The 25,769-nt window shown below is 36.9% G+C and overlaps 1 protein-coding gene across 1 annotated transcript in view; it reads right to left on the minus strand.

The window, feature by feature from the left end:
• Positions 1-267: 267 nt before the first annotated feature.
• OVCH1 (ovochymase 1) overlaps positions 268-25,769 on the minus strand; it is a 55,558-nt gene continuing 30,056 nt past the window's right edge. Inside the window, exons 17-25 of the mRNA XM_050748525.1 lie at positions 23,005-23,077; positions 22,365-22,560; positions 19,712-19,866; positions 13,149-13,305; positions 12,745-12,837; positions 9,267-9,491; positions 3,303-3,428; positions 2,171-2,306; positions 268-1,523 (exon numbers count right to left, since the gene is read on the minus strand). Coding sequence (XP_050604482.1) covers positions 1,337-1,523; positions 2,171-2,306; positions 3,303-3,428; positions 9,267-9,491; positions 12,745-12,837; positions 13,149-13,305; positions 19,712-19,866; positions 22,365-22,560; positions 23,005-23,077 — 1,348 coding nt within the window. The 3' untranslated portion in view covers positions 268-1,336. The remainder of the gene's footprint in view (positions 1,524-2,170; positions 2,307-3,302; positions 3,429-9,266; positions 9,492-12,744; positions 12,838-13,148; positions 13,306-19,711; positions 19,867-22,364; positions 22,561-23,004; positions 23,078-25,769) is intronic.

Here is a 25,769-nt window from a genome sequence, read left to right on the forward strand (position 1 = left end):
TCAGAATAAATATTTCTAATCTAAACAAAACACAAGTTTGGTTTCTTAGTATTGATTAACATGTCTTCTCTTATTTAATTCTCAAAACAACCTCATGAGGCAGTGAATGGTAGCAGGTGTTCTGTAAGGCAAGAATGGTAGAAGCATACATCATTTTCATAGATACTACAGTCTCCCCACAAGAAGCTGTGGTCTTCTTGGTGCTAAATTGGCTTAGGAACCAAGAAAGCTTGGTGCTCATCAACATTCTCCTAAATAGAAACAGAAATATTCTTAGTGCACTTACTTCTAGGATAGTATTGTAAATCTGAAGAATAAAAAAGACAGTGGTTTAGCAATTGACTTTTTTATCCACTCTGAGAGGACCCTACCTGCATGGAGAGTGACACCTGTATCTGGGCCCTTCTTAGGAAGGCAAAAGCCAGCAAAAAGCCATACATCCTCTTTCGCTGGGCTTTTACTTCATTACACATTTATTTCTTGATTAAGTAAACTGGGAATTCATAGACCATAGTGTGCATGGTGGTGGGGTGTCTCCTCTCACAAATGAGGAAACTGAGTCTTAGAAAGATTTGAGATCATTCCCAAAGTCACTTAACTAGCATCTGGTAGAACAGAGATATGGACCCAGAACCATCAGATTTCAGAACTGTGGACTTCTATATCCCATGGTGTCCAGAAATCTTGGTTGACCACCCAAAATGCTTTTCCATTTCCCTTCTCTCTAGTCACCCTCTGGTCAGGCATGGCCATGTGACAATTCTGGCCACAGATTTAAGTCTGCTACAGGATTCTTGGAAACATGTTTGCTTTCCTGATAGGGATAATCCTCCCTGTCCCTTCTTTCATCAATGTAATGATGAGAACTGAAATAGCCATTATGCAACCATCAGGAAAAGCCAAAATAATTGAAGTACCTTTAGTGCTGGTGGAGTTCAACTGTTGAACTAGCAGTGCGCCTGCATTTCTCTTTGAAAATAATGAGTTTAAATCACAGTAACCAGGTTTCTAACTACTACCAATTGATAAACTCATGTAATGCCTTTTGCTGTGATTATTTTGCCTTATTAATTTTATAGTCTTAATTTTCTTGTGTTTTTGTCTAAAACTACTTCATTCATTCTTTACTTTTAGTATTTCTGAGCAAATTTAATCCAGGTGTGATCCATGTAAGAAACGTTGTTGGACTGTGTTTTTAACTAAACCTGAGATTTTATATCTTAATTTTAAATCTGACAAAAGTTTAACAGTAAGTCTATTTCAACATCCTATAAGAGGAGACTAGTGTATGTCACATGTAAGCCACATATTGAATATAAAACAATCTAAACATGTTTCATAAGAGAAAATCAGTAGCATAGTGATTCATGGGAAACCAGTTACCTATTAATTTTTTTCCTGGTCCAAATCCTTTGTGAACATGCAGATGACCATGACAGACCAAAGTTGTTGGCTTCATCGGGAAGTTGATAATATTAAGCTGAATTATGTGATTTAAAGGGGCTACTAACCTCCATTGGCAACTATGGCACAGATGAAACAAAGTCAGAAATTATTTCTAAACAGAATATATTGTTAGTTATTTTGCTCAGAAATTAATGCATCAATGTTATTGACCCCCAGCGAGCCTTAGTTATTGTGTCTGTTTCCTTATGGTTGTGAGAGAGAAAGATTTGTACTTTAAATTATATCAGATTTATTAACTAATACCTAATTTGCCAAAATTTGTAAAGTTCACACATTATGGTGAATGGTTGACCAATTGTGGATATTGTTTTAAATTCTGATTGAAAATTTACAAGATCTGAAGGACGTACATGTGCCAGAATTTGCCCCAAACTCCCATGCATCATTTGTTAAGTATCTACTATGTGCCCAAATAGTTTACATACATTATATCAGCCTCCAACATTCTTTGTAGAGATTTGACTTTTCACTTTGCTAATACATGGTCTATTTTGTTGAGAAAGTACAATTCATAAACAAGAACATTCTTACATTGTTTTGTTTTGTTTCCACATTAAAGGCCGTAGATTAGGGGTTACCTAAGAGTATATTCTTTATGGAAAAGAGGTGAAGAATAATGTTTTAAGTAAATACCAAGTGTTGATGTCAGTCAAGCCATTTTTTCCACACACTTCTTCCATTATAATAATCATTCCTTCCTTACCTCATAGTAGTTCTGTGAGAATTTCTTGGGATCTGCATGATCCCTTCTGGCTTGGTCAGAAGAATATCCTCACAAGGGACCAAGTGCTCTGTGTTTGAACTTTGGGAAAGTCTGGTTATTTTACTGTCCTTTGGACCTAGAAGAATAGGAAGCAGAGAAAATGAGAATAAAACCAATGTTTAACAGGCTTCCTATATGCCTTTTCAGATCAAGGTAAACAGCTCTCTTCCCTAATTGTCCTGGGAAAACAAGTAATTATTAGGAGGTGGTTGGTTTCACTGAAAATTTTCTCCATCTTAAATATTCAAAAGGTACAGGAAACAAGCACATCTCTCAGAATGATCTCTGACATAGTCTAGGGTCTATGGAAGATCACAGGACACAGCTATGGATAATACCTGTTAACTGCCTAATTCCATCTGAAAGCAGTATTCTTAATATATTCTTCCAAGAGAAAACTTTCATATGATATAAATGCTTTATTACTCATTTAACTTTTTCCAAATATGCAGTATACACAGGTCTAGAAAAATATATTCTCAGCAATGCTTTTAGGTGCCAAGGGGGGAAGCTAGCTTTCAGTTGTCTATATCAAGAAGAAAAAAACCTCACTAATTACATGTTCTAAAGTTCAATCTGACAACTCTGAATTACATCGTTTACACTTACAATGCTAGAATATAATATTTGTGTAGTTTGTTTTCAAAACTTATTCTAATTTTTTATTATATCATTACAAAGAAAATTCTAATCAGAGATAATAAATTGTCCACAGCTAATCAACCAGCTAAGATTTAGAAACCAAATCTTCTGAGTCACAAGAATTACGGCTGCAGAAACCATTCTTTGTGGTATAAAACTGCAGCCACAGACAAAAGTTATCTTGCAACCAACATATCTTAGCCATTTTCAGAAATCATATACAATTCAATCAAGTTCTCTATTGAGCAGTTTCCCTTTTGGACCTGATCAAATCTTAGGTGACTTAAGTAGATTTTCCTTTCAAACATATACTAATTTCCCCACAGAAACATAATTTCTTTCAAAATGCTGTGTAGGTTTTGAAATATTCCTAAATAGAGTAATATTGATTTTTTTAGCCTTTACAAGTTTATAAAATAACCAGACATACCTAGGACTTTCAAGACTATATAGCTTATGCCAAATGCACCTTGAACAAAGGACTGGAATGTCACCCTCACCAGTGGTCCAGGACTCATGAAAGTCATTGAGTAAAGTCTTCTCCCATGTAATCCACCTAGGTTAAAAAGTGAACTCTAGTAAAAAAATAAGAATGACAATTTTACAGCAGTTTCTATATTTTAGGCAGAGCAATTAATTTAACCCACGAGGTAGGAATTGATTCCATTTTGTAAAACGAGGAAACAGGATTCCAGAACACAAGTGACTCACTCAGCGTCACAAACTAGTGGGGTAGGAAGTTAGGATCTTCAACTTGGGTCCATGTATTTAATATCCATCATTATCTACTTGTTGCAGTGCTTCCTGAAGGACAGTAGGTAGTAAATTATTTTATCTCTAAAATGACTGATATGACCTCTTTCTCCTAGAAAAGTAACCTACTTATTAAAAATACCTCACCATGAAGATCTATGATGGAAAACATTTTCTACTTGAAAATGTATTATTTCCCTATAGTCAGTCTTTTATTGATTGCTTTGAGAACCTAAGTCAAAGATAGAAGGGAAAATTATAATCATAATTCTGAAATGATTCAGAGGGCTGATTAAGCATGTGTGGAAAGAACCTGTGAATTTCTTAGGATCAAACTCTTCTACATTAAGAATAATTCAGTATCACTTTGTAACATTTATTTAAATTCACCTGCTCAGAAAGATATCTGCTGATTGTACTACATACAACTATGTGGCACCTACATCCCAGATACTTCTTTTCTCCTTTCCCACTTTATTTTTTCTTCCTTAGTTCTTCCATCTAAGATGCCTTATATTTTATCTTATTATGTGTTTTCTCCCTGCTAGAATATAAGCTTGATAGGGGCAGAAAATTTTATTTTTTTCACTACTGAATCCTCAGAACCAAGATGACTCAGTCCCTGGCTAATAGTAGGTGCTTCACAAATACTTGTAGGATGAAAGGAGGGAGGGGATAAGAGCCAAGAAAGAGAAAAGAAGAAAAACATTCGTTGGCATTTTAAAGTATACAATGGTGAAATGCTATTTGAAGAATGACCTAATATTTCTTTGTAGCAAATAGAAGTGAATGTAACTTTTAAATGAATTGCTACCTTTAACAGGGAGAAACAGCATTTTACAGTAAAGAATGCTATATAATTTAAGTAAAGAATAATATTTCCATTACAGGCTTGCTATTCTCCTAGATGTAATCTGAAGGGACAGAACAATTCCACAAAGTTCAAGCTGACAATTTCAAAAATTAAAGAAATGCTAGGTTGGAAAATTATAGGGATTCCTCAGGTAATCTACAATGAAGTCAAGCATGGTTTTCAATAGGCAATAATGATAAAGGCAAGTTTCCCCAGAAAATGTGTCTCTCTGTATAAGAATATAGTATATTATAGAAATAGTGCTATCAATTCGGAAGAAAAAGACTTTTTAAAAAGAAAGCGGCTATAGAGTCACTTTACCATATGAGAAAATATATTTCAGCATGATTTTGAAAGTTTTTTTTTAAATTAAACATTCTGACCTCAGAATGGGGAATAAATTTTTAGGCATGAAAGTAATGAGATAAAAACCAAAGATCAAAGACATGTATGGATAAACAACTAAATTTTAAAAAATTTACATTAACATAATAAATAATACAAAAGCAAATGGCAATACTAAGAATAAGCATTAAGAATAAATTATGACAAAGGAAAGCATTAAGAATAAACTTATGACAACATCAAGAATAAGCATTAAGAATAGATATGACCAAGGAAAAATATCTTTTATATAAAGTTCATAAAGCAATAAAAAGAATAATACTGAAATTTTAAAAATGTACAAAAGACAATGGCAATTAATTTTTAAACAAACAAGCTGGGTCCAGTAGCACGTGCCAGGTATTTGGGAGGCTGAACTAGGAAGATCTTTTGAGCCCAGGAGTTCGAGGTCCGCCTGGGCAAAATAGGGAGACATAGTCTTAAAACAAAAAAAAAATAAAAGCAAAAAAGAAATTATCTCCATTAATGATTATTTTTAAAGGACAATTGCCCATTAAATTGACATATTAGGTTCTGGGCATGGTGAAAGAAGATCCTAGGCACTGCTAATGACCGTGAAAATTAAGTTAGCCTTTCTGAAGAGTAATTTAACAAATCTTCATGAAAAAAACAAACTCAGCAAAAATTCATGAAAAAGAAAACGTTTCGAGCCGTAGGTGTTGACCTCATTGGAAGTATACAGAAGGGAAGAGAGCAAGGTCTCTGCTCTCACGAAGCTTTCATTTTAGTCAGGTAAATGAAGATGGTTTCATAGAGAGATCAAAGATGAAATGAAAGCCAACGTAACAGACAATGGCTGTGGGAAGGAATGCATGATGCTACTTTAGACTGAGAGGCCTTCTTTGAGGAGGTGACTATTCCCTTGTTCACTTATTTATGAGGTGTCTTCTACATATCAGGCACTGTTCTAGGCACTGAGGCTTCTTGATCCAAACAGGCAAAAATTCCAGCTCTCATGAAACTCATACTCAATCGGGAAGACACAGATAAGCCATAATCATGAAAAAAAATTATACTGTGTTAGATTCTAATCTTTTAACCCCGGACTTCAAACTTTTTGGCACCAGGGACCAGGTTCGTGGGAGACAATTTTTCCACGAACAGTGGGAGGGATGGTTTTGGGATGAAACTGTTCCATCTCAGATCATCGGGCATTAGATTCTCATAAGGAGCAGGCATCCTAGATCCTTCGCATGTGCAGTTCACATTCCAAAGAGAATCTAATGCTGCCACTGATCTAACAGGAGGCGGAGCTCAGGTGGTAATGCTTGCCCGTTGTTCACCTCCTGCTGTGTGGCCCAGTTCCTAACAGACCACGAGTTGGTACTGGTCTGCAGCCTGGGGGTTGGAGGGTTGGAGACCCTTGTGTCAGAAGATAATAAGTGCTCTAAGAAAAGGGAACTGAGAAGTCTGGAGGCAGGGGCGTGATACAACTTACATCAGTCAAGGTTGGTCTCATTAAGAAGGTGACCTTCCATCAAGAATTGAAGGACATGAGGCACAAGGATGAGAAGGAGCTCTTTAAAGTGCTGGGAATAGACAGACAATGGTCCCAAGGTGAGAATGAGAGGTATTGGGAACCCATGAGCTGACGGAGAGGGAGTCTTCCAGGGAGTGTGAATTTTACTCTCGCTGCAAGAAGCCCTGGAACTGTTCTAATCAAGGCGGAGGGAGGAGGTGATCCGATTCTAGGGGGAAAACGTGCCAAGCAGATAGGCTAATTAATTGTGTCACTGTAGTCTAAATTAGACTGTACTTATAAAGAAAGATTCTTTAAGCAAACATTTTTGCTTTCTAACCCAGTGATTTAATCTCTCAGAGTTTGTCCTAAGAAAACAATCCCACACTCGCAGCAGTTTCCCCGGCCTCTACGCACTTTGGAATCAAGCACAAATACATGCCACACACATGGTCAATGACATACACAAATTTATTTTCTTTCCAGATTTCTCCATTAACCAAATTATTTCAATCACCTCTCACCTCCCTCCTTACTGCGAGCCAAAAAGCTTTCATTACACGTGTGCAAACAGGAGGAGGCAAGTTTGTTTCGTTGAACAAAAACAGGTTTCTCTGTGCATGAAATGAAAAATGAGTGCTGGCATGTTTTCAGCAGATCTTTTCAATCCTGTCACTTTAAAAGCCTTTAATGTATTTTTGCTTTATTTTTTCATTCACCTTCCTCTCCTGCTCTATTTTTAACCATCTTCTGACTTGCTCTTTTACAATATATATTCTTCCAGCATTCTGGCATGGTTCCACTATGTTTGAAGAAGTTGAGCCCTCTTGCCTTTTTTCCTCCTCCCTACACACACACACACACACACACACTCAACCTTAAGCATATTTGCTATCTCAATTCAAAGTACTTGAAAATGTTAAGGGTTTTTTTTTTTTTTTTTTTTTTTTTTTCTCCTAATTCTGTGAAGAAAGCCAGTGGTAGCTTGATGGGGATGGCATTGAATCTACAAATTACTTTGGGCAGTATGGCCATTTTCATGATATTGATTCTTCCCATCCATAAGCATGGAAGTTTTTCCACTCGTTTGTGTCCTCTCTTATTTCCTTGAGCAGTGGTTTGTAGTTCTTCTTGAAGAGGTCCTTCACATCCATTGTAAGTTGTATTCCTAGGTATTTTATTATCTTTATAGCAGTTGTGAATGAGAGTTCACTCATGATTTGGCTGTTTGTCTGTCATTGGTGTATAGAAATGCTTTTGAAAAATGAGCCTGTATAGCCAAGACAATCCTAAGCAAAAAGAACAAAGCTGGAGGCATCACACTACCTGATTTCAAACTGTACTGCAAGGCTACAGTAACCAAAACAGCATGGTACTGGTACCAAAACAGATACATAGATCAATGGACCAGAACAGAGGCCTCAGAAATAATGACACACATCTACAACCATCTGATCTTTGACAACTCTGACAAAAACAAGCAATGAGGAAAGGATTCCTTACAAAATAAATGGCTTTGGGAAAACTGGCTAGCCATATGCAGAAAACTGAAACTGAACCCCTTCCTTACGCCTTATACAAAAAATTAACTCAAGATGGATGAAAGACTTAAACATAAGACCTAAACCCACAAAAACCCTAGAAGAAAACCTAGGCAATACCATTCAGGACATAGGCATGGGCAAAGACTTAATGACTAAAACACCAAAAGCAATGGCAACAAAAGTCAAAATTGACAAATAGGATCTAATTAAACTAAAGAGCTTCTGCCCAGCAAAAGAAACTATCATCAGAGTGAACAGGCAACCTACAGAATGGGAGAAAATTTTTGCAATCTATCCATCTGACAAAGGGATAATATCCAGAATCTATAAGGACTTTAAACAAATTTACAAGAAAAAAAAAACAATCCCATCAAAAAGTGGGCAAAGGATATGAACAGATACTTCTCAAAAGAAGACATTTATGTGGCCAACAAATATATGAAAAAAAGCTCATCATCACTGGTCATTAGAGAAATGCAAATCAAAACCACAATGAGATACCATCTCATGCCAGATAGAATGGCGATTATTAAAAAATCAGGAAACAACAGATGCTAGAGAGGATGTGGAGATATAGAAATGCTTTTACACTGTTGGTAGGACTGTAAATTAGTTCAACCATTGTGAAAGACAGTGTGGCAATTCCTCAAGGATCTAGAACCAGAAATACCTTTTGACCCAGTGATCCTATTACTGGGTATATACCCAAAGGATTATAAATCATGCTACTATAAAGACACATGCACACGCATGTTTATTGCAGCACTGTTCACAATAGCAAAGACTTGGAACCAACCCAAATGCCCATCAATGATACACTGGATAAAGAAAATGTGGCACATATACACCATGTTATACTATACAGCCATAAAAATGGATGAGTTTATGTTCTTTACAGGGACATGGATGAAACTGGAAACTTTCATTCTTAGCAAACTAACACAAGAACAGAAAACCAAACACCGCATGTTCTCACTCATAAGTGGGAGTTGAACAATGAGAACACATGGACACAGGGAGGGGAACATCACACACCAGGGCCTGTCGGGGGGTTGGGGGGTAGGAGAGGAATAGCATTAGGAGAAATACCTAATGTAGATGACGGGTTTATGGGTGCAGCAAACCACCATGGCATGTGTACACCTTTGTAACAAACCTACATGTTCTGCACATGTCACCCAGAACTTAAAGTATAATAATAATAATAATAATAATGAAAATGTTAAGGGTGTTTGCAAGGGGAAAAGCATTCCTATTACATTCCTATTACATGGATCAACATTTTGGTAGCATTATTACCAGGTCAGACTCATTCCTGATAATAAGCTGCCTACATGGACAAGACTCCTAACACAAAGTTTATATGCCAGGAAGGATTACCTGCCATCTTCCTCTTACTGTGTCTTTCTTCATAAATAATTAGAACTGAGTCTTGACACACAGGAGACCCCAGGAGTGACAGATACTCAACAGTAAATTTTGCCATACTGCTTGGTGAAACTCTGAGCACCCAAGAACATTCCAGTCTTCCTCTATAATCCAGTGGATATCGTGGAGTGGGAAAAAAGCCTCTGGGCTTTTCTAGCTCTGCATCAGAGCAACAGCCTGCAATTCAGAACACACAGACACCAGGGACCAACATAAACAAAGCAAAGAAGAACCAGGTTCTATCACAAGACTGAAAAACCTCGGCTTGAAAGAAGAAAATTAAGACTTTGTTACTGTCAGTTACAAATTATTATGTTAAAAAACCACTCTATTTAATGTGTCTTATTTTCTTGAAATGATATTATACAGGTAGAATTTAGATCACAATTATTTTGAATCAATTTTAAATGCATTTTTAAAGTTTCTTAGAAAATAGACAGTAGGTTGCATTCTCTATTCCCAGTAGGATTTCATTTTTTTCCTTCTTTGAGATGCAGCTGAAGACCTGTGCCTAAAAACTTCACTAAATTAGCTGAATTTACTGGGACAAATGATTACATTCATTTGAGCTTGTGACTGAAGTCATGAAAAACATAATTTGCTGGATATACTGAGATGTCTCACTTCTTCAGCTTGCTAAGTCCAAGGGCACCCTTGGAACTTTGGGATACCTTCTGCAGTTTGGATGTCAGTTTTTCCCTGGCCCACTGACTTGGCAATCAGCTTCTCTTATGTCCTCATCAGGGCTTCGTCCTTAACTCTCTCTTCTTTGCTTATGTCTATTCCTTTGACAAAAACTTTCTGAGCAATTAAAAAATGAAATATTCTATGTTCATATTTGAATGTATGCGTTAGTGAATACACAATTACACATACTCTGCCCTAGAGAAATTAATACTGTTACTGAGGAGGAGGTATGTAAACATGCTTTTATTAACAGTAGAGGTAGGTGAAAAGTGGAATAAGGGAAATGAAGTGCTACAGAAATTTAGGATTCTACTCCATTGTTTGGTTCTCTGTCATTTCTTTGTTAGTCCTCTTTTTATCTGTATGGCTACAAGAATCTAATCAGATATTTACCATTTTGATTTAATAGTAAACTAAATGATCTTTCAGTCTATAATCTTTCCTCACTATGCTCTACCATCTGGGAATGGTGTATAAAATAAAAATAAATCAAATTGGTTTCCTGCTGAAAGCAACTAAAGTAGTTCAGCTTGCAAGATCTTTCAGTCTGGCCTCAACCTGTCTTTCTAATCTTTTTAGTTTTTCTCCCTCTCTATATGAATCCTCTGTGAAAAGTCTGACCGGAAATCACACAGAGCCATGAATTACCAATCAGTCAAGACTTTATATAAATGGGAGTAACAACTGAAAGAAACTATTGCTAAGATTCATTAACTCCCTAGTGCAAAAAGTAAGTGGCAGGAGTGGGTGGGTGTTAAATATGGCATGGTCCTAACATTTTGTCTCTGAAAATAATCATAGAGTAAAACAAAGCAACACCTTTCTGTATGTAAAACTTTCAAAGTTCTTCAGCATGCATAACTGTTTCTGAACATATTTAAAAGAGAAACATTTTCTTTACATTTTAACAATGTTCATTTTCTAATGACCTGAATAAGGTCATTCAAAAAATACATTAGATGGCACTGTCACCACCATTTATGGACCCTTATCTCGGGTCAGGTCCTCCCTGTTTTAAGTGCCTTAAATGGATTAACCTATTTAGGCACTCACTGAACTCATTCAACTCAGTCCATTGAAATCAATAGTTTATAGGATCTTGGACTCAAGTCTGCTCTCTGTCTCAATCCCAAGTTCAGATTTACTTTTAACCTAACTCTACCTATCCCCAGCTTTGACTCTTTGACTCATGTTGCCAGACAAATGGTCCTGGGTCCACTCCTCATTCCTGGAAGATTTTAGCAGTCATTTTCTCCAACACTTTTCCTGTCATAGTTCTGATTTCAATCACTATATACAAGATGATTCCAGCACTGAAGTTTCCCAGCTCCTCAACTTTCCTGCAATGATCTTGTCTTCCACCTGACCTCAGCCACTTATCCTTACGGTCAGCCCCTAGACACTTGATCAATAGCAGTAACTCCAAGCCTTCTGTAATCTCAGTTTCAGGAACCATTTTCTCCAACCACGACCTTCCATCTTTTCAGTCTCCCTTAATACTCCTTCCACCTTTTGGGACTCATAATTTACGTGTCCTACCAGCTTATTTTTGTCCCAAACAAATCTCTCATCTGTATTTCACTCCTTATCCATCCTAAATTCCAATGATCCATCATTTTAACCACTTATTCACATACACTCTGAATTCCTTTATACCCTTCACATACTTGGGAACACTCCACTTTGATTAAATCTATAATCTATCTACTCTGCATCTACCTCAGTGTATCCAGAGGAAAACATACAACTAAGTAACTGGGGGCATTTTGCTCTCTCAAATTATGATCGTTCATCTCAGGGGGGCTTTATGCTACCCAGCAGTCCTACTATGTCTTCTATTCACTATGCTATTTTCTAGAGAGATATTTCATCCTTTTTTCTCTTAAAAAATCAAACTTTCTTGAACAACCCCTTCTTTTTGTTTGCCTGCTAAGAAAAAGAAGCAATCAGAAGAGAAATACCGCAAGCTTCTATCTCCATCTATACCCATACACCTCATACCTGCACTGATGCCTCAAGATCCTGCCTTCCATCCATTAACTATAGATGATGTGTATTTTGCTCCTATCTAAGACCATCCCCTCCTTTTGGACACTAGATCTCATCTTCTTTCTTCTACTCAAAGTCTTCATTCTTGCAATTCTACCTTCTATATCTTACATTTTCTTTGAACTCTTCCTAGTTGTTTACCGGGGTTGAATGTACTGGGGAAGGGGAAGATGTGGGCAACAAAAGAAAGACTACCACTTGGAAACCAAGAGTGATATAAAATAAAATAGAACTTCTATCTTCCTACAAGTCTATTAGAGATTTCTAATCCTCCAGTTGCTGTTAGTTTTGACTAAAAATCAAAATCCTATTTTATCAAACAGACAGTGACAGCTGTGGAAGAATGAAGAGAAATACTAATGCTGATGCTGGTCTTGGTCGTCTCATACCCAGAGTCTTTACCTAGCAAGATACTTGCATATAGAAGGACTTTTGTTCAGATTCAGAGCTTAAAATCATTCTATGTAATTCTCCAATATTCAAGCACTTGTTCACAACCACAACATTTTTTTTAAAAAATCTGCAACAGGTCTAGCTTTGGGGTAGAAATGATCTCCAGCAATCATAATAACAACTCTCCCCACTTTCAGCTAAAACTACCAACCAGAAGGAAAACACAGAGGTCACAGTGTTCCACAGAAAATTTAGCAAACCTAGACAGACAATGCAATGGGACAATGTGAACATTTATTACCTGTCCAAGATGCACTGCCTGGCGAAGGTGTGGGTGGTAGCAACTGTTGTTTTAAGGTTTTGCATGTATTATTTGTCTGAAGTGAAGCAGGACCTGTATTTGGGGAGAACATGTTAAAAATAAAGATGAAAGCCTGAGGACAAAATATAGTCGGCACCAAAGCAGCCACTATCAAAAAAGAAACAAATCCAGGATTAAAGCAGCCTCAGAAAAAGTCAGTTTTACTCTAACTCTACATATGGGAGAACTTATTTTGCAGAATCTTGCGTTTTAGTGTGTTTAGTAACTAAATGAAATTCTACTCTATGGTTTTCTCTTTCACGCTAATTTATACTACACTCACTGTTCCCAAACCCACTCTAAAGAAAGAGGTATTGTTTTAATAACATCTGAAAACAATTTACCATTGATTTTTGATTGGATCCAGTCCAAGAAGACCATCACTCTGGCAAATATACCCGGCTTCCATGGCTGGACACAGCCAGCTCCCCAGCTGACAATGCCATAGAGGACAAAGGGACCATTTTCATGTCTACATACTAGTGGCCCACCAGAGTCTCCCTGAAACACCAAGAAAACATGTTCTAGAAAACTGCTTTAATCTGAAGCTCCTGCTTTCAATTTTTAGAACAAGAATGGCCAATAATGTATTTGTAATGTGTTTAATAAGATTTGTTCTTTGTCAATTTCTATTTTTACATACTATATATTCACCGTTTTGCAAAAGGAAACAAAATTTATGAACAATCAGATGGTAATTTGATTCCAGGGTGAAGAGAAAGCTTAGTTCACATAATCAGAAAACAATTACTAAGTCTTCCCAGCTCCACTGGAGGGACATAGTCTTTAAATGATATCAATTAGTAAAACTGTAATATTTAAGATTTCAAGCATCTTTTAAAAATAAAAATTTATTTAGAAAACTGCAGAGTGGCTCAAATGGATCCATCATAAGAAATGCGCTGCCTGTTTTGTTTTCTTCTTCTTCCTTTTTTTTTTTTTTAAGGAAATTGGGTTAGGGTCATTGGGTGGTTACCTCTACATGTAGTGTTTTCCCTATCACTGGTCACTCTTGACACAATCTATTCAGATAAAAAAGTAGAGTTACGACATACACAGAGAAACTACGGTGTTGGTGGTGAGGTGAAGAAAAGTGAAAGGCTGACTTAAATCTATTAAAATGTATTCATTCTAATTCTAGTATTCCAATTTTATTTTGGCTTACCTGCAGGTACCAAAATTACACAATTTCAAAGATTTAAAGGGTCAAACTAATTTAACTTTCTTAGATATTATATGTGAAAAGTTACAATTAGAGAAATAAGTGACCTGCCCCATTTCACACACATAGGTAGTAGCAGCAGTAAAATCTGAGCCCATGTCACCTGCCAAAGTTCCGTGCTCTTTCCCTTCCACCAAATTGATAAATATTCATTAATGGAAGTACCTTAAACTGCTCTGGTATTGGGCTTACAGAATTACTGAATTCAAGGAAAGACACATGGAAATTTAACTTATAGTTAATTTTGTTCACTCTCTTAGATATGGCTACTTAGGTCATGATTAAACACATTTCAAAAGGCAAAAATACTACCCACAAGCACTAAGAAGCTCACGTAGATGGAAGTGTCTCTCTTTAATATTCCTCCCAATATTTGCATTGTTTAAATTGATAAATTATAAGCAGAAAGAGATTTTGAAGAAAATCAACAGTGGTACTGTTATTAAGGGAACCAAAATATGTACATCACACACATTTATCTATTAATTAGCACTATCTTCTTCTACATGTCTCTTGAGGTTCAATGTGAAAATCAATGGCAGTGCCCAATATATGTCCTTGTTTATGTCTCCTTCTATTTACAATGTGTGCCCCATTTGAGGGTAAGCACTGCATCTGATTCAACTTTGTATCCTAGGAAACCTACCACAATACTCAGCACATAATACATGCTAAATAAACATTTGCTTAATTTACAGTGAAATTTTATAAAGTAGTTGTATCAAAGCAAGCCTTAATACATAGATTTTCATCTTTTTAGGGTATGCTTTCCAATTTTTAATCAAGTCTTTTGCAGGAAGTGGATGGACACAAATGTATTTAGGACCAAATTAAGTCATTTGTCTGTCTTCTTGTTAGATAAATTGTGCACATATTTGATGGCACATGAATTGATGGTACATATTTGAAATATCTATTTTACATAAAGAATTTAACAGAAGAAACCTTAACTTGGGAAAAAAGAGATATAGTCACTAGTCTGTAATGTAGAGCAATTAACCTTTCCTCTGGGCCTAATTTTTTCACGTAACAGTTATACTTAAGACCCCTTTCCAGTTGGACAATGGTGTGATGTATCCAGTCAAGTGTTTTATTTTAAATCATTGATTTTTTTTCAGTACCAATGCATAGCCAATACATAATTTTTCAGGCAATCACAAACATTCCACGATACAGGGAACCTGTCCAATTTATCTATTTTTGCCAGTGCCTATCGTATGGTCTAGTCCATAGTAAATATTCAACAAACAAATGAATTTTTTTTTTTTTTTTTTTGGTGAGATGGAGTCTTGCTCTGTTGCCCAGACTGGAGTGCAGTAGTGCGGTCTTGGCTCACTGCAAGCTCCGCCTCCTGGGTTCAAGCGATTTTCCTGACTCAACCTCCCGAGTAGCTGGGACTACAGGCACGTGCCCTCATGCCCAGCTAATTTTTTGTATTTTTAGTAGAGACAGGGTTTCACCATGTTGGCCAGGATGGTTTCAATCTCCTGACCTCGTGATCCACCTGCCTCGGCCTCCCAAAGTGCTGGGGTTACAGGCGTGAGCCACCGTGCCTAGCCACAAATGAATCTTTTTTATTAAAAAATTATTCAATGCCTACTGTGAGCCAGACATACTGAGTAAAACAGAGTATAAACAAATAAGATGCTAATAGTAGCTACAAAAGAAATACTCAGAGTGAATGGTAGAGAATAAAGGTAGGTATATGTGTGCTTACATGTACATGTATGTGTATGCAGTTTCAATAACATTTGAGCTGATACATAAAGGATGAGAAGGAGCCAGCTTTCCAAAAACCTGGAGGAACAACATTTTATGCAAAAGACACATCTGGGCTAAGGCTTTAAGGCAAGACATGGCCAGTTGGAAGGTTAGAAGGCAATCAATGTGGCTGAGGACATACATTATTCTGTGAAGAGAGATCTGTGACTTTGTAGAGGAAAATAAGTTAGAAAAAATACCAATGACATTCTTCACAGAAATAGAAAAAATAATCATAAAATGTATGTGGAACCACAAAAGACTCAGAATAGCCAAGCCATCCTGAGCAAAAAGAACAGAATTGGAAAGATCACATTACCTGACTTCAAATTATACTACAAAGCTATAGTAACCAAAACAGCACAGTACTGTCATAAAAACAGACTCATAGAACAATGGAACAGAATAGAAAACCCAGAAAAAATCCATATATCTACATTGAAGTCATTTTTGACAAAGGTGCAAAAAAAAAAAAAAATACATTGGGGAAAGGACAGTCGCTTTGATAAATTGTGCTGGGAAAATTGGATGTCCTTATACAGAAGAATGAAAGTAGATCCTTATTTCTCACCATTTGCAAAAGTCAAATCAAAATGGATTAAAGACTCAAATCTAAGACCTCAAACTATGAAATTAATTTAAAAAACACTGAGGAAACTTTCCAGGACACTGGACTGAACAAAGATTTCTTTAGTAATACCCCACAAGCACAGGTAACCAAAGCAAAAATGGACAAATAAGATCACATCATGTTAAAAATCTTCTGCACTGCAAAGAAAACAAAGCCAAGACACAACTCACAGAATGGGAGAAAATTTCTGCGAAGTACCCATCTGACGAGAGATTAACAACCAGAATATTTAAGGAGCTCAAATAACTCTCTAGAAAAAATCTAATAATCTGATTTTAAAAATGGACAAAAGATCTGAATAGACATTTCTCAAAAGAAGACATACAAACAGCAAACAGGTATATGAAAAGGTGCTCAACATCACTGATCAGAGAAATGCAAATCAAAACTACAATGAGATATCATCTCACCCTAGTTAAAGTGGCTTTTATCCAAAAGACAGGCAATAACAAATACTTACAGGGATGTGGAGAAAAAGGGAACCCATGTACATTATTGATGAGAACGTCAATTAGTACAACCATTATACAGAATAGTATGGACATTCCTCAAAAAATATTAGAAATACCATTGATCTAGCAATCCCACTCCTAGGTATATACCCAAAAGAAAGGAAATCAAGATATTGAAAAGTTATCTGCACTCCCATGTCTACTGCAACACTATTCACAAGGGCCAAGATTTGGAAGCAGCCTAAGTGTCCATCAACAGATGAATGGATAAAGAAAATGTGGTGCATGTTCACAATGGAGTACTACTCAGCCATACAAAAGAATGAGATCCTACCATTTGCAACAACGTGAATGGAGCTGGAGGTCATTATGTGAAGTTAAATAAGCCAGGCACAGAAAGACAAACTTGGCCTGTTCTCATTTATTTGTAGGAGCTAAAAATCAAAACAATGTAACTCATGGGGATAGAGTATAGAAGGATGGTTACCAGAGGCTGGGAAGTGTAGTGACTGAGTCTAGGGGAAGTGGGAATAATTAATGGGTACAAATAGTATTTGATAGCACAACAGGGTAACTACAGTCTAATAATTTAATTGTGCATTTAAAAATCACTAAAACAATGTGATTGGATTGTTTGTAACACAAATTATAAATGCTTGAAGTGATGGATACCCCATTTACCCTGATGTGATTATTCCTTGTATGCCTGTATCAAAATCTCATGTCCCCCATAAATACATACACCTACTATACAACCACAAAATTAAAAATTGAAAAAGAACTTAGAATAAAAAAATCTGAAATCCAGTTAGCAAAGAACAACAGGATACTACATTGCATACCTGAAAACCCCATGTCTCTGCATTCCAATATTGTTATTCCCACCTTCCTGGATGAGAAAGCACATTAGCAGGTCTATTACCTCTAAGTATACACATGAGAATAAAAATCAATTACCTGATAGAAGTATTAGAGACTATTTTGTCAAAGCAAGTTTCTAAAGTCACCCTTTTAGTAACTCAGTGTTCTTTGTAATAGAAAGCTAGTCATATATATTAGAACCTCAACTTCTAGTTTTCCTCCCATATATGGGCAGTACATTTGGTCATGCTGCAGCCAAAGTGACAGTTGTATATAACTGAAAACATAAGTGCCAACTGAGATCATGATACTTAGGTCACCCGTGACATGGACCTTTCTAAGACCCTCTCTAGTTCTTTTCTTTCCACACAAAATAAGCTCACCCTGTAATGTTAGATGCTGTCAAATATGTAAAAGACAACATAATTACTTGTGATCTTCTTGTTGAAGAAAGAAAAGCCATCCCTGAAATCCTGCAATAGACTGAGGGGAAGAATGAACACACTAATTCAGAGTACTTTTGTGATTTTTATCAGATAACATTTATGTAGTCTAGCAGACAGCAGGAGTGCACTTTCCATCTTCCTCACATCTTCCAGCCCATGTCCTGGATCTGTGCCTGGGGTCCTCCCCACTCTCCACTCCACCCAGGAGGCAACCCTAAAGTATGGGAAGTGCTGAGGGATTAACAGCCCTTTCCCACAGCAGCACTCAAAGTGTGGCTCCAGGGAAGGTAGTACATAAATATCCCAGCTCCCTCGCCCCTCAGATGGATAAATCCATCACGTGTATTTAGCATCACTGCCCTGAGTTTCCTGCAGGATTAAGCTTTAGGCCCTCACTATGGCAGACAGCTTAATAATGCATCTTATATTGGCTGCCTTCCCTTCCCTGTACCATCACCTCCCTTTCCTACCGGTGATATCTATGATTCCTAAAACAGACCATTGCACCTGAATTCTTATCTCAGGGTCTGCTTCTGAGAAATTCAAATAAATATATGCAAAATTAAAACAGAATTTAAGCACCACCGCTTGATGCTATAAAAGGAAGGGGTTAATGACAATAAATTTATATTCAGTGTTAAAGGGGACTTCATTCTCTCTCTCACATTTTTACACGGAAGGACGTCCACCTAGATTAATGCCCAGTTGTTTCTCCCTCATGGAGGTGAAATCTATTGCTGCATGTTTCTTCACTGAGTGCTGGGGAAAACTATCAAAGAGCTGCAGAAACAAGATTCATTCTTTCTTTCCTCTCTACGCCAGACCAGTAGGAGTGATAAGTCTGGAGAACTGGGGCTGCCCTATGGACCCAAACTTTCCCTTACGTGGGTAGCCTCAAATCCAAACCAGGGATTGGAGGTGGGCACATGGAGTGTTAGAAACACTTCGGTTGTATGTATATCTAAAGTCACATTCTTCCATTGACTTTGTGAATGTTAAAGCTGGCATTCTACAATCTATTCATTCACATTCTGTCTTTTTCTTAGTTAATCATGAACTTGCCAATATCAAGCTTGTACAGTAGACATCTTTGTGATTGTTTTAATTTGTGGTGGAAAAATTAAGTGAGAGTACAGAGATTAATGATAATATAAACCAATGAAACTTTTAAGTCATATATAGGACACATAAGTTTAGAACCTTTGTTTTTCCTTTTCTGAAAGCTTTAAGTATACCTGAATACATCTTCCCTTGCTCAGGCCTGCTGAGAGGCTCTGCTATTTCCTACCTTCTCACCAGCTCCTCTATGAACCCACCGGCCTTTCTCGCTGTACAGCTGCTTCCAGTCACTCTCTGACATCTCAGCAAATTCGGATTAATTAACTTATTACTTCTGTTGCCCCACTGGTCTTCATGCAGGGATGTGTCACCACATGACAAGTTGGTGGCTTCAGCAGTGGTTTCTCCTGTCTATAGAAACTCTCCAGCAGATGGCAATTTTCCACCTTCCTGTATAAAACCAGAATCCTCTCACCTGACAGAAATCTTTCTCTCCAGATGCTGCAAAGCCAGCACAGATCATCTTCTCTGTGATCCCTCCTGGATGGGCCGAATAGTAAGTGTGTTCACAGATCTCTCTTTCTAACACATGCACTTGAATCTGCTGTAGGCGACTTGCTAAGCCACCATCTATTGAAGAAACATTCAGAGAGAGCTCGATGATGAAGTAAGAAGCAAGTGATATTAGAAATGTATTTAAGTTCAGACTTAGCTCTGTACCAACATAGCTGAAGTCATTCAGTTTGGCCTCAGCTGATGTAGAATACTGAAGTTAAAAAATACAAGTGTTTCATGTGACATGTCTTCATGTCCCAATTTGGCATTTTTGTAAAGAGAGGCCACTGGCAGGAGAATAAAACCAGAAACACTTTTTTCCTAGCTTATTTTCAATTTAAACATTAGTGTATCAAATATTTCTGCATAAGAATTCAGGAAGAAAAATTCAGCATGATATGAATTGGTGTCATATATGACTTATACAATTACAAATATATATGGTTATATATTTATATATAAATATATAATTGCTTACAAATAATATGCTTATATGATTTCCAAATATAAACAAAAATCATAATCCTGTTTTTCATCTACTGTCATTGAAGCCTAATCGCACCTCCAATTAAAGAAAACACAAATAATTTACTTTCATATTTGATCCTTAGGCAGGCCTATGTTAACATGTATTTTGCATGACTCATCCTATCATTTTAGATTTATGACCAATTTTTTTAAGTTTAATATTTTATAGCCCTATACCTTTTGGGGCAATATTAATAGCATATATGTTACATTTATATAGTATCTTAATATTTATAAAGAGTTTTATTCCAACTTAATACAACAACATTTTTCATATGTGAGATCAGGTTAATCACACTGATCTCACATATGAAAAAGCCAGACCTCTGAAAATTTGATCTCACAGCTCTTATGGGACAGAACTAGAATCAAGCCTAAGTTCAACTCTGAATCTTGCATTCTTCTTAATATACTAAAACTCCTCTTCTCGGGGACCATCTCCCTTAGTGTTACTGACCATATCCCAGGAATCAAGATTCATTTCCTCTCCTAGCTGGAAAGAATGAATTCACCTTTTATAAAACTAACTACCTCTCAGTTGCCTGGTAGTCATGGAATTGGCAAAGGTCAAAGGTATTAGAGAGCAGGCACATTTATTCAAGGGCTTTGAAACTGGTAAGCCAAGAAATATTTACTGAATACCATGTAGGCTTCTAGCCTTGGGGAGAGAGTACTCAATGACAGATCTGCCTCCAAGAGGTTCTCAGTCTAGTGGGTGAGATGTAGAAGATGACTGCATGAAATCATGCCAAATACATTAACGTGCAGTGAGAGGATAAAACCAGGTAGTGCGGAATGTGACCGGAAGCCTGTCCTGTGGCAGCAATGTGGGCCAAGAAAGGAAGTGATATTTTGGTTGAAAATGCAATAATGAGCAGGCAGATGTGACAAGATTGTAATAAGAGTGCTCCAAGTAGAAGGACACAAAATGAGGAACTTCAGAAAGCAGAGCAAGCTTGGTGTTTAAGCGAAAGGAGAAAGGCCATGGTATCTGAAGGTTAACCACAAGAAAAAAAGAGGGAAATTATGTGGAAGAGATAAGTGGAGAGGCCCAATCACACAAAGCTTTCCAAGCTAGGCTAAGGAGTTCAGATTTGATTGTATGTGTAATGAGAAGCCATTAAGGAATGATTATAAGCTGAGCCACACCGATCTTAAATCCTCACTTTGATATTTATTAGTTATGGGATCTTAGCAAGTTACTTAAATCTTCGGGTTGCAACCTCCTTATTTGTAAAATGGGGATGGTAAAAGCTCCTCATGTGTTGGGTGTGAAGGTTTTTATGAAAGTGCAATTTGGCTTCAGGTAGCACAGTAAGCAGTGAATATCAACACTGTAAGCAGTCAAATATAAATTCCCTTCTCCTTCAAGCTCACAGATTCCAAATAAATGACATACAGAAAGGAAATATACAAAGAAAATGATCTTATGGTATAAGAAGCACAAAACAAATATCAACCCATTCCAATCTTTCACTGTGTTACTAAGCCTTTAAGAGTTCTATACCGTAGCCAGGGGTGAGCACATGACAGCCAGTGGATGAATTCTGTGCCACCCCCAAACATGGGCACAATCCATGAGATAAGAATGGTTTGTACATTTTTAGGTGGTTAAAAAAAATCCAAAGAACAGTATTTCATGACACATATACATTAAATGAAATATAAATTTTATAAATTAAGTTCTGTTGGAACCCATTCTGTTACATACTGCCAATGGCTGCTTTATGCTATAACGGTAGACTTGAATAGTTGTGATAGAGACCAGATGACCTGCAAAGCCTGAAAGGATTATTATCTGGCCCATTACAGTAAAGATTTGTTGACTGCTAATCTAGCCTATTTATAATCTAAGTTACCCTGAAGGAAAAGTTTTAAATAGCTAATTCTCTATTTACTTGCTGATCTATTACAGCTAAATAAAACATGGTGTCTATCTTTTAGAAAGAAGAGGGGCTGAAGCGGATGCTGCTTGATATCATTTACACGACCTATTTTCAAAAATAACAACTGGCATTAATGTTTAAGAAACAAAAAATGCTTACCTCCACTGATGCTTCCCCATCCGGTCACAGCACAGATCTCTGAGGAAAACGGAGGCTCTGTGCTGTGTGGGAGACATACCGGCCTCACTGCCGAGCTGTACTCCAGAGGAGAGCTTAGTTGTATTAGGGCAATGTCAGAGTCATAACTAAGTGTGTTAAAGTCTTCATGCGCCATTATGTGTTTGGCCCTTCTCACCTGTATCAGTGGCAAGTAAGCAAATTACAAGGTAAGAAAGTCAAAGAATCCAGCTACTTCCTTGTTGAAGGTCCAAAATAATCTTAAATCTCTGCACTTACATACCTAAGCAATGAAGAAGACTTTGTGTTAAATATAAAAGAGCAATCTTGGTTTATAATTTGCAGGAGGCTGTGAACCACCTTCTGGATAAAGGTGGTGCTGGAGAAACAAAGCTTTGAAAACCTGTGTCCTTGGGCCTAAATTTGCAATTCTGACCTACTTCGTGTAATTCTCAAGTGAAAATGTAATTTCAAATTACATTTTTAAATGTGGGTATAAATGATAAGTGTAAAAGGGCCCTAGGAGATTAATAACCAATTACATATTTTAGCTAAAGGTATTCCTTGGCATGTGACAACATTTACAGTACAGGCAGAATGACCTGTAAAAACATTTTTTCACCTGCTCTGTTGATTCCTTCAGGTTTCTGTCATGGTCCCCAGCAATAATGGTCCAGGAGAGTGGATTATTCTTCCTGGAGACAGAGGAACAGTGAAAGTTTGACATGAAAACACATTTGTAACAGTTCGTTCTCACACTGCTATAAAAGACTACCTGAGACTATAAAGTCTTTTGAAGACTTTCTGAAGAAAAGAGGTTTATGAAAGAAAAGAGGTTTAATTGACTTACAGTTCTGCATGGCTGGGGAGGCCTCAGGAAACTTAACAATCATGGCAGAAGGCAAAGGGGAGGCAAGCTCATCTTATCACGGCAAAGCAGGAGAGAGAGAGCAAAGGAAGCCACACACTTTTAAACCATCAGATCTTGTATGAACTCACCATCAGGAGAACAGCATGAGGGAAACCGCCCTGCCATCATCTGGCCCTACTAACACGCACTGCTCAGTTCAGCGAGGCAACAGTCCCCTGTCCGATTGCCTCTGCGATCTCCCTCCCGGGGAAGCCATATCGTGCCTTCTGATCTATGTGAAGAGGAGCTCTTGATCATGTATCCTGCCCCTTTCTTTTGACCATAAAGTGTCATTGGAAACCTTGCCAAACATTACCAAAGCCTTTTTTAGGTCGAGGAGGAAAAATGAAAATAATTAAAGCTTTATTTCACAGTGATGTTAAGAATATGTTTAAAAAATTACACCTGTGACAAGGTAGCTTTTGGTCTATATTTTACTGTTCAATATTGCCAAATTATGATCTCACTGGATCGTATCTCAGATTTCCATATTCTGTTAAATCAGAGTTATGAAACTAAAGTTCAAAGGAATTTATCAGTTTGAGAATTGGCAAAATTCAACTATTGCATTAGAAATCAGAATGCTGATTATTTTTAGGGGAATGATGACTGGAAGAGGCACAAGGGCGACTGCTGGGTACTAGTTAATGTAATATTTTGTTTCTCGATCTCGGTGTTGGTTATATGGGTGTTCATTGGGTGAAAAGTTCTGCATACTTCTGATATACCTCAAAATGACGTTAAGAAGTTTGAATCAATATCCATTAACTTACCATATCAAAATCTCCAGCTTAAAAAGTGTCTGAGGAAAGAGTCCCTCTACCGGAACCAATATACTGTCACTTCTACTTGGAGACTAATTCTTCCATTTTTTTTTTAAACACTGTTTCTTCAGGAAAAGTAAAGTTACTGAAATTATTTTCAATATACCTTATTCAAAGGTAGAGATTCTTAATGCATGTAGGCATCTTCTCCCCAGTCATAACCATGCTCATTTCAATTCCTTGCATAATGGGTTTGACTTGCTCATGTGTTTCAATATGCCTTTATTAAGGGAGCTAACTCAAGTGAAGTACTTGGCAAGTACCTGGTAGATGGTAATGACTCCATAATGATAGCCATTATCATTCTTATTATCTGCCATGCATGCTAATGAAAGGATTAAACTTTTTCAAAGTCACCCTCTAAATAAGTACTTAGTAGTGATGAAACTTCTTAAATCTACTCCATATCTTTATATAGAATAGAGTGTATACAATACAATGAAGTAATAAAAATGATGGTAGAGTTGATAATGTAGACCACAGTTTCTTGTGATGTTTTGCATGTACAGGCATCAAATATCCTTCAGTTTAATGGAGAACACTGTAAAAAAAACACGCCAAAGCCACATACACTTTATGATACCACAAAGCTTGAGATTTTTCCAATAGTGGGAAAATAGCTGAAGGTATCAATTGATGGATTTCTTCACCTTTTCTTCCCCCATCTCCCATATAAAATTTCATTTCTTATAGTCTTAGGATCTTATCCCCAGCCCAACAATGGAGCATGTGTCACTTACTGCTATGGAAGAAGAGAGAGCCACCTGACTTGATCACAGAAAGTAAGTCACTGAAGTTTCAGTAGCTGATTTAAATTTTAGAAAAAGATTCACATATGTAGTTGCAAAGTGAGCTTGGTCTCCAAAAGTAAGTTAAAAGTCCCAGTGAGCACAAAATCCTATGTGGAATTAACAAGATGAGAACACCAAATTTTCCTAAGTGTGGAACACCACCATCAGGAAATGCTCGGGCCTCGCACCAGACTTAAAGAATCAGAAGCTCTCCAGGTGATTCTGGAGTATGTTGAAGTTTGAGAATTAATACTAGGGTCAACCAGTGCCAGGGAAGCTAAAAGGCAGGGCACGTGTAGGACATAGGGTTTTTGTTACACCAGCATTATTAGTACACTCCTGGTGTAAAGATCCACAGACTTCAAGGATTAGATTTAAAAAGACATTTCACTGGTCAAATAACTTAGGCAACTGTGAACTATTAAAAAATATGGCACATAGACATTTACCATACCACTATAAATGTAAGATATAATGTTATGTGCAAAAAAAGTGATATATACAAATACTATAAAATATATACATGTATCTTTAAATATTAGTAGAAAATCAGACAATTGAAACATTCTTAACATTGATGACATCTAGAGAAAAAGAGTATGTTAGATAAATGGAGAGGGTAGTTTAAGCTCTAACTTGATAATCTTCTCTAACTGCCTTTTTCCCCAAAAACATTACTATTATAATACATATTTTTAAAGAAACTAAGAAGTCACAAATGAAATTAAATACAAATTCTTTTTGTGGCTAACAAGTGGCTCACAAACATTCACAGCTGTTGATTAAGTTCAATTGATTCATCACATGGAATATCTATCTTGGGAAGAATAGGTTTGTTACATTCTCTATCTTGCTGCAAGGC

The sequence above is a fragment of the Macaca thibetana genome, chromosome 11, assembly GCF_024542745.1.
Source record: "Macaca thibetana thibetana isolate TM-01 chromosome 11, ASM2454274v1, whole genome shotgun sequence".
Classification (NCBI taxonomy): Eukaryota; Metazoa; Chordata; class Mammalia; order Primates; family Cercopithecidae; genus Macaca; species Macaca thibetana.